Raw genomic sequence first — 10,439 nt, 5'->3', positions numbered from 1 at the left:
ACATTTTTATCACATATTCGTCATGCTCGCGTTATATCATTCATGTTTTGGATATAAACAACTTTAATTACGGAAAGTACAGTAGTCTATGTTGTTATACCTTCTTTTTTATGTTATTTTTTTAAATAATATTTGATTGATAGCTGCTCAACAATACTATTGTTATTTACAGATACTTAGGCATCATTAAATTCCGTTTATTCGGATATTTATAGTAACATTTCAAATTACAAAACTTTATGTCGAATAATAATTCCACGGTAGGCCCGAATATATACGATAATGTGATCAACTATCTGATAAGCAGAGCAGGATATAGAAGAAGAAATGCAATACAAGATTTCCTATTTTTCAATCTAGATTCACATATGAAGAAGTTTGTATGATTGATTACAAAATCTACCTTTTCTGGAAGTTGAGTTTAGATATACAATAAGCAAATAGAGAAGCAAAAACAATAGGGTATAGTGCAAGTACAACAAATGCAAGCGGTAACTGTTCATGATGATACCCGAAGTAATCTCTTAAGAACGCGTCAACAGGCTTAGTATCCCCAAAAACCTCGATCTCCTTCTTAACATCGCCAAATTGAGAAGTAAGCATCGCATTAAGGGACCATGAAGTAGGGATCAGATAGTACAGCCATATCCACCAATTAGGAATTTTCTGCAACAAGAAATAAATATAAGTTCGACTCGGAACAATTTCATATTCATAAATTTGTTAAATTTTAGAAATTTAGAGACTTACTGGTTTAGGAATTATGAATCCAGCAAATAAGTTAAACAGAGTGTAAAATGCAGACTGTAGAATGGCGGCTACCGGAAAGCTCGGTGTCATCGAAACAAGTAGCATTCCAAGATAGGTGAAGTACATCATTGTGCACATGAATGTATAAAAGTAACAGAAAATCTTGTAGGCTGACCAATAATATCCGATCATCGGATACGTGATGCAAGTGAATACAAGCGTCTGGCCAAACAGATAAGGGATCTCGATCGTCACCTACCAGATATGGTAATAAAAAACAATCCTTAATACATGATATTTCAAATAAATCTCCACAAAAGATAAGAACACAATCTGCTCCAGAACTAAAAAAAAAGGAGAAAAAAAAAAGAAATTTTTTTTTTTTTGATACCTGTGCAAGAGCGTAAGCCAAAGATGCATACATCCCAGAGAACCTTTCTCTATACAGAACTGTTCGTTCCATGGAGACATAAGGTAGAACGGAAGAGGAGTTGTTTATACCACAAAAAAGTACAGCAGCAAACATCGAACCAAGAATGGTGAATAAACTCTGCTGGTTATGTCTGTCACACGAAAAGATCTTACTTTAAAGTTTGAACAAACTAAATATAAATAATGAATGAATATTATCTCTATCAAGAACAGAATTGCGCAAAAAGAAAACAAGGAATGCGTAAATGCACTATAACTTACACTTTTCTCCCTTGGTTCCAGAAGAGTATTGCGAAAATACACGCTGAAAAGACCATATGTAGGGAACGCATCAAGTTGTATGAGGGACTTCTCCAATAGGACAAGTATTGTTTCCATAGGCAAGCCTTGAACTGGCCCCAACCGTTTTGTGGGAAACGCGTTGGAAAATACAAGTCTTTTGAACCAGTCGGTGGTTTACTTAATGTTTTCACAAGCTCTTTATTGCACCTAACATAACACATAACACATCAAAATAAAAGTAGACATGGATAATGGGATGCATATAATGGGTTGATACCATGGTTTTGTTTTGTCAAACGCGATGAAGCTAAAAGGTGCAACTTACTCATACAAAGTTGATGTAGAATAGATGTGTCCAAAATCAACTCCAAGTTCAGATTCCAGTGATGCTGACGTAACCTCTAACATCCATGTTGCTGGATTATAGTTGTCTCTAATCTTTGGCACCCCATTAATGCTCTGATTCAAACACATTAATTCCATGCGAACGTAAAATAAAATGAACGTGTAAGTGTAAGAACACGAGATATGATATGTATTTAAAATTTGCATTGTTTCGATTCAACAAACCTCAAAGTAATCGATGACGCTACATGAGTTCCGACCTAGTGGCCCACAGTAGATCATGCGTCCACCATTTTTCAAAAGGATCAACTGCAGGAACAAGGATGCATGGGGCAATACATGAGATTCTTTTTGTCATTATTCGTGTAGTATTTAAATATAAGTCGAGATTACCTCATCAAAGGCCTCGAATATGTCGATGCTCGGTTGGTGAATGGTGCAAACAATTGTTCTACCTGTATCAACAATATTCTTGGCAGCTCGCATGACAATTGCAGCTGACCTGGCATCAAGTCCCGTCGTAGGTTCATCCATAAAAATAATAGAGGGATTAGCCACAACTTCCACAGCGATTGTGAGACGTTTACGTTGTTCTGTTGATAGACCACTAACTCCAGGAATCCCAACCAATGCATCTTTTATAGCATAAAGCTCGACTGTTTCCAGAATTTGTCTTATGAATTTCTGCACAAGTCATTAGTTAAGTTACATCTACAAACAAAAAGCAATTATGTAGACAATGTTTTTGTAAATATTTGATACAGATATTTTGTACGTATTTAGTTTTTGAATCAATATCGGGATGAAGACGGAGCCACGCAGAAAATATGACCGACTCTTCAACTGTAATTTGGGGAGAGTGTATATCAGTTTGCTCACAGTAACCAGAAATCCTAGCAAACGTATCTTGGACTTTAGGATACCCCCCAATTCGTATCTCTCCCTCAACGACGCCACTGGTTTTACGTCCAGCGAGAACATCAAGAAGTGTTGTCTTCCCAGCACCACTTACACCCATCAATGCTGTAAGAACACCAGGTCTAAATGCCCCTGTGATATCACGCAGTAATTGAAGTCTTTTTCCTGTGAATCCATGCTCTCTCATTTCCTAATGTCAAATGACAAGATTAGAAAGGTCATTTTAAGTTTAGAAGATCATATTATATCTACTATTTAAGATACATTTACACATTTACCGGTGGGGGCTCAACATGGTACTGTAGATCTTGAAAGGTAATTGTTAGCGGTTCAAAAGGTAGCACCATTTTTTCTGCAACATAAAATGCTTATTTAATATCTATTAACGCACCGAGTTCCAACATGGAATAAAAAAAATGTCTTAACCTTCAAAAGGCTCGGAGTCAATATTGTTGTAACTTTTAGTTGTTTTATTCCCGTTAGTATGTCGTATGGATACTTCACCTTCATGTACTTCCGATAGCTTGTCCTTCGAAATAATGGCACGAGTACCAGGAGCTGAAGTATTCAAAGTACACTTAATTACGATGAAAACATGCCATTCCCTATGTTTAAATTCTACTATATTAAAGGACACAATATATTACCTTTAAAGTAGGTTAAAGCCAAGACGAAACCTATGTTAAATAACACTGCAAAGCCGAACAAGGCACCAAGTGATATCCAATAATAGTATCCGTCAAAGTCTAACCCACGACTTTGAAGTGTTTGTTTTCCAATGGTTATGTTTGTAGCCGTCATCTACGTAATTGGAAAACATAACATATAGTACATTAATATGCTCTGAAGCTTATTTCATTTCATTTCAAATTTTTTTTTTTACCTTGTTCCATCTGAGAGAAAGAAATTCATTCACCGCAAGGCCGATTTCACCATACGAAAGTGGACAAACCCAAAATGCCCACTTTAACCAACCAGGCATCGAAGCTGCATAATATTTCCACCCCTTGATCTTTTAGTCTTTACAGGACTCCATATATATCATATAATAAGCAAGTATTTACAGAACTTACAGTGTGGTATAATGAAGCCACCAAACACTAACAAAAATAAAATTGATATACTCCCTGCAGTTGTAACAGCAACAATCGTTTGAAAAACCGATGCCAAGAAACGGAACATAGATACTGACGTGAAGTGTGCCGCAAAAAGTAGAGCTAGCTGGCGGAAAAACCTACAAACCAAAAGATAATTCCAAATTGTACAATTTAAAAGATGAAAAGACTTAAAAAACCATGAAGAATGATAAAATAATATTTATGATCACCTTCCTGGTTCAGGACTGTATCCAATAACATAATAAGTGAGAGACGTCCAAATAGTGGCTTCGAGAACTGATAACGGAATTTTAAGAATGGAAGCAGGAATTGCATATGCCCAAGCAGGGTAGAAACGTAAATCTCTCTGTTTATAGAAAACTGGAAGTCTTGCAACTGTCATACCCGCTTCTGGAAACCCATCAACTAGAAGTATTGTGAGTGCATAAAAGAGTGAACCAAGATAATAATTTGCGTCAAGTATATCAGCCTTTAATCTAGTTCGCAAGAATACTGTCATAGTGATTACTGCAATCATGATGAGCTGCAACAAATAATCTATTTCATTATTTGAAATTTTAGGAAGTAATAATATGGGACAATGTATGTATAGACTGCCCAAATATCAGATACATACATTATCTAATACTTAGTTCCCTTGCAAAACTGTTTTAATACTTGAGTGGCCTTGGTAATAAACAATATAGTAATGGAAGGTATATTTGAAGTACCTGGACTGTTTTAAAGATGTAGATAAATGAATTTCTTTTCATGAGAAGAATCTCCCTAGACATGCAAGCCCTAAAAAGAGCCCACTTAGAAAGGGAATACACATTGAATGAAATGGCTGTCTCATGGCTCTGTGATTTCGTGAACGGTTTTGATATCTTTTCGTTTAGATCTTTACCCAAATCAGATTCCTTAAATCTCATTGATAAGGTGGGTACCGAGATATAACTATACGGTTCTTCAGTTCGACACCAGTAGCTTGCTTGATCTTTCCTTGATACAACCTGTGAATTAAAAAATAATTTATTGCATAAAATATAACTCAATAATTAAAAAGTAGCAAACTTTAGAGAGATGGTGACAATGCTACCTCTTGGAGAAAGTCAGCGACACCTTTTCTTTCAGGGCACTTAAAACCAAGACCTTCAAAATAGTCAATAACATTAGTGCGAGGTCCATGATACACAATCATCCCTTCTGCCATCAGCATGATGTCATCAAACAGATCAAATGTTTCTGGTGATGGCTGGAGAAGTGCAATGAGTACAGACGCATCTGTTATGTGTGCCAACTGCTGAAGACAAGCGATAATCTGATACGTAGTGGAGCTGTCTAGGCCGTTCGATATTTCATCCATAAATAAAGCTTTTGTAGGACCCACAATCATCTCCCCTGCCAACAACCTTAGAGGTTAGATTCTGTGTACATGAAGGTAGCATTTGAAATTGTACTCACTGACATGAAGTTACCTGTCGTTAATCTTTTCTTCTGACCACCAGAGATTCCTCTGCGCATGGCATCTCCAAACATTGTATCGGCACATATATCGAGTCCAAGGATCTGAAAGCACATTTTAATGATAGGAAAAGAAACATTTATGCATATCCAAATACAGAACAGCTTAGAAACGGACATATAAAACAATTACCTTCAGGATGTAGTTTGTTTGAAGGGTGGTCTTTTGTCCCTCAACAGATATGGCCTATAAAGTTATAGATGACAATAAATCACTAAGCAACAATTGCACCATATTACTATTAATAAAGGAATATACGAACAAAAAACTATAAATGTGTTACCTTCATAAAAGTATCTATATCTGGTTCAGGAATAATCCCTCCTTCTTTCTCCCTCCTGCTAACCTCCATCATGATGTCTTAATCAGAAGAAAACAATTAAGCATCATTTAGTTCTTAAACCTTTACAGATCAAGACTTTAGACCTTGATCATATAAGTATGAAGTTTATAAACGCATGAAGTAAGAAATTAAACACACCTGCGCGCCTTCCAGTACCCTGACACCGGGCTGAGAAATCAAGTGCTTCCCTGACGGTCATCTCGGGAATATGCAAATCATTTTGGCTTATGTAGGCAGAAGTTTTCTGGGGCACAATTTCTTCAAGATTGTATCCATTGTAAGAAATTTCACCACTAACCTATTTTTTATGAAGAAAAAAGTGAGTTATCCACATTAATATTTCAAGAAGTATATAAACAGTATTAAAACTATATATCTTGCTTATAAAAATATTCAAAATGGAAGTTGCAAAACCTTGAGAGATTTGCTTAGGTTTCCTGAAAGTGCTTTTAAAAATGTGGTTTTTCCACAACCTGGAGGACCAAGAACCAGAGTCATCCTGAAAGAAATAAACAGGACAAAACTTGAATACTCTGCTTATTTTAATTATACATTAATAAATGAGGCTTGAGAGATTGAAATGTTTTAATTCCTACCTTCCCGGCTTATTGACACCACTGACATCTTTTATTATGGTTATATTTGCCCGTTTAGACTTTAAACCAGGTACCATGACAATGCCCTGTTGAATACAAATAATAGAGTTAAGATTTCACAATTAATTCAAGGAAAGATATCCACAAAACACTAGTCCGGAGAACTGAATCACTAGATCTTTTAGTTTTGTTTATACAACAGCAACAACAAAACTCAATACCACCTAAGTGGTGTATGAGAGAGGTGAGATGTAGACAATCCTTCCCCTATCCGAGAATAAAGACAAGTCATTTCTCCACCCAGAGTGAAAACACTCTCAAAAGTAGTGAAAGTCATCCCTCTCTCTATTCGACGAATAGAGAGATTGCTTCCGAGTGGACCTCCGGCCATTAGTTTTGTTTATATTTCTGGTAATTAATAACACGTTTCAGATGATATATCTGTAGTCAGTGGCGCAACCAGAAACTTTTTTCACCGGGGGCGAAATTTTTTTTAAAAGCTTAGCAACTTTTTTTGGGCAAAATATGGAGGTTTTTGGGCAAAAAATGGGAGGCTCTAGGGGCAAAATATGGAGACTTTTGGGCAAGGAAAAAAAAATCCCTGGGGACAAAATGAAAACTATTAAAATTTTTGATTGACTAGGGGCATCTGCCCCCCTCTGTCACTACATACTTTCGCCACTGTCTGTAGTCGAGCTTTTTTTTATCAAGATGAAAAGTAAAACATTTGTCAAAACATTATTACTAATCATGTTTCCCGGTAGGGAGTGAGTTAGAATTAGGTTCACTGGAAAATGGAAATTAAGTTTGACCCAACAAAATTTTACCCATTTCAAATTACCATCAGTTCATATCAGGACCCACGTTGCATTCAAAGTATATAAACAAGCACAACTATATACTTACAGAAAGCAGACTTTGCAATGAATTCCAAAGAGTTGGGAGTGGCTTGCCATGAACAACTTCACACTCGGCTTCTACGCAAAGATTCTTATATCTCACCTCCACTGATGGCAACTCAACTCCAACTCTATAATTAAAACATATTCAACTCTAATTAAGCTTACATACATTTAAATATCAAATATAAAAACTAAATAGTAGTATTAAGTATATGAACAACATAAATCTTACCTATCGGTTCGTTTTCTGAGTTTCTGCAATAACTGAAGGTTATCATTCTCAATGTGTTTAATGAGCTTCTCAATAAACATGTGCCTCTCAGGAGCAAGGAGCTTTGTGACATCAACCACCTTCTTCCCATTTTCGTCAACGATTAAAGACGATCTCAAACGTTCAAATGTTGGCAATCTATCAATTGCAGCCCACTCAACAAGATTCTCGTCTGTTACATCATGGTTGTCTGCAGAAGTTATACTCGAATTAGCACGTAAACTAGATGATGCACGACGACGGAAAGATGATCGTAAGCTTCTTCCTATTTCTGACAGCTCAACTCTCAGCGACTCAATTTCTTCCGAACCAACTAGTTGAGCCATATTAAATGGCTTTGCAAAGCTTGGTACTTTTACTAAGACCAATATATACAGATAATTTATAATGTATATACATATACATATATTTTATTTTTTATGTGTACAAAAAAAGCACACATATGCATGCACATGTAAGGGGGTATTTCCCTTCATAAGTTGCTAAGGTATTGCATCATGCCTTACGCATTAGTAACTAAGATGAACTATTTGATGAGATAAGATACTTTATTAGTTAAAACAACTCTATTTAAAGATATAAAGTAGAGAGAGAGAGAGAGAGAGAGAGAGAGAGAGAGAGAGAGAGAGAGAGAGAGAGAGAGAGAGAGAGAGAGAGAGAGAGAGAGAGAGAGTACCAACTATATGGTCAATTGTAGGGACACATGATGAGAGATTAAGTTACAAATTCTCAAGAGAGTTGACTTTCAATTAGTAATAGTTATATATGTATGTATATGTATATGCATATGAATTATACCCGTATCATGCGGTTTGCCACAACTTACTAATACGTGTGGAACATGCCAATTATCAATCAACTACACATATAGATTAATTAATATAACATTGTTTTCCAAACCCAATTTGGCACCTTCAAAGCATGAAGCAGGACATCGAATAATAACATCTTGACATCTTCCAAATTAAATACTAGTAATAAGATTCTTTCGGTACTAAAATTACATTTTTTTTATTCAAAACATCTTAAAATTATATTATAGTTTCTGCTTTGTATAGATCCCAACCCGGCCGGTTCAGCAACTTTTCGGATCACCGTATCATTTGTTATTTATTATTGATGTATTTAATGTGGCGACTTTTGTACCTTCTTCCTTGCAAGCATTTTGTCAAACACCTTGTGTGCACATTGAAAAGGAAATTTAAACCAATATCTAATCTAATTTGCTGCTTTTGTTTAGGATACGTACATATTACTCTTCACCCACACATCCTGCAGGTTTACGAAAAATATCATTAGTTCATCGACACATTTTTGCCCTTGAAATGAATATCAGGCGATATGCCCAAATCCAAGTCACATTTAACTCATATCAAATTAATTTGCCAAATCAATTACATATTTCGGTTCAAGTATTTTTTTTTTTTTTCCTTTTTTAATATATATTTGAATGAATTTGAAATGAATTTGATATTTGATACTATTTGACTAGTATCAAAGAGTTTTTACCAAACAAAATGAATTATTTGTTGTTTTTAAAATTGCGGTATGAGAGTTATGTACACTCTACAAGACTACGACTAGGAAACTTTGAATGTATTTATAAGCAGAGGTCGTAGTGTAATTACATGTGGGCTTGTCATTTAACTCCCAAATCTCTCTGCTTGTTTTGATCTTTTCATTAAACCCTTTGATTGACTAGGTTATAACGGAAAAGGAAAAGAAAGAAAATCAGATAATCATTTTTATGGAATTAGTTTGAGTTGTAGGAGGTGTCAGGAAAATAATTTTAGCCGGAATCACTCGTATTTTTATATTTCATGTTTCCCATAAAGCCCTCATTTTGATGGAAGCGGTTAACACGTCGATTATTTTTCTAAAGAGAGCAGCAGCTCTATTGCCGAGTTATTGTACCAAATAAAATAAAGGAAATGAGATGAGGACTACGAATGTGGATGTTCCATTCATGAATATTGACTTGATCGGATCCATATATAATGAATATGGATGATGTAAATGGACGATAAATGAATATGAATATGGATGATCAAAATATGGATATGCATGATCAAAATATTTCGTGAATCGGATATGGATGATAATTTATCATCCACATCAATACATACATATATACGTATTAAAATACATGCATACGAATTCGGACTTTTTGCTATAAAAATTCAAGATATAGCAAAAAGTCGAACTCAGGACCGAACCATAAAATATCAGTTCGCCTCTGATTGTGGATGTTACGGGACCGAACCAAACTAATTCGGTTCGGTTCCGCCTTGAGTTCCATTTTATAGCAAAAAGTCGAACTCATGACCGTACCATAAAATATCTGTTCGGTTCTCAATAGAAGATTCGATTCGGTTTCGTGATCTAAGTCAATGAACACATGGATAAAATTTCACACCCATTTTCATGTCCATCAAATTTGATCAGCTACTTCCCTTATCACCCTGTTGGTGGTGATCTCGGACAGTAGCCAATGGTGGGGGTCGAGGCTAGGAGTGAGAAAAAAATCGAATTAACATATAACCATACTAACCTAGATAACCAATGAAATAAACAAACCAAATTTATAACCGCCGATTTAGTTAACACTTGTGAATTAACCAAAATTTATGGGTTGATTATGAAAATAAAAGATTACTGTAATGATCAAACCAAAATCGTTAAGTGTGATTAGATTTTGGGTTTGAGTGCTTAATTTGGGAAAAAGAGTAAGTCGAATGTTTTAACTCCAATAATTGTGCAAACCCCGATTTGGAATCTGGATTCCAAGGGTGTAAAACAATCGATTGAATTAGCCTTATTCGATCGGAATCGAATAAGCTAATATCTAAGAGTGAGGATTAATTCCGACGATGATCGGAGCACCGGCCGGAATTGGTTTAACGACTGGAGTGATGTTACCGCAATTGATTTGGGCAGAGTAACATTAATGCATCCAGTGTTGTTTGAATGAAAGATCT

General features: G+C 35.5%; 1 protein-coding gene across 3 annotated transcripts; it reads right to left on the bottom strand.

Moving 5' to 3' along the window:
• Positions 1-296: 296 nt before the first annotated feature.
• On the bottom strand, positions 297-8,989 carry LOC139851982 (pleiotropic drug resistance protein 3-like). Of its 3 annotated transcripts, XM_071841191.1 has the most exons (26): positions 8,971-8,989; positions 8,608-8,733; positions 7,423-7,651; positions 7,195-7,318; positions 6,289-6,374; positions 6,107-6,191; positions 5,831-5,990; positions 5,633-5,709; positions 5,482-5,535; positions 5,303-5,393; positions 4,924-5,225; positions 4,556-4,837; positions 4,055-4,368; positions 3,801-3,961; positions 3,611-3,714; positions 3,375-3,528; positions 3,154-3,285; positions 3,006-3,079; positions 2,585-2,917; positions 2,203-2,493; positions 2,035-2,118; positions 1,790-1,923; positions 1,444-1,671; positions 1,142-1,313; positions 751-1,005; positions 298-666 (listed from the first exon to the last, which is right to left on the bottom strand). In XM_071841191.1, the coding sequence occupies exons 3-26, from the start codon at positions 7,500-7,502 to the stop codon at positions 400-402; spliced, it is 4,044 nt and encodes a 1,347-aa protein (XP_071697292.1). In that variant the 5' UTR covers positions 7,503-7,651; positions 8,608-8,733; positions 8,971-8,989; the 3' UTR covers positions 298-399. The 3 variants fall into 3 exon arrangements, with proteins under 3 accessions (XP_071697290.1, XP_071697292.1, XP_071697291.1); XM_071841190.1 differs by lacking the exon at positions 8,971-8,989 and having other exon boundaries at positions 8,608-8,856; XM_071841189.1 differs by lacking the exons at positions 8,608-8,733; positions 8,971-8,989 and having other exon boundaries at positions 297-666; positions 7,423-7,808.
• Positions 8,990-10,439: the final 1,450 nt, after the last annotated feature.

This window comes from Rutidosis leptorrhynchoides, chromosome 6, assembly GCF_046630445.1.
Source record: "Rutidosis leptorrhynchoides isolate AG116_Rl617_1_P2 chromosome 6, CSIRO_AGI_Rlap_v1, whole genome shotgun sequence".
Taxonomy (NCBI): Eukaryota; Viridiplantae; Streptophyta; class Magnoliopsida; order Asterales; family Asteraceae; genus Rutidosis; species Rutidosis leptorrhynchoides.
This window is presented reverse-complemented; position numbering and strand designations above follow the sequence as displayed.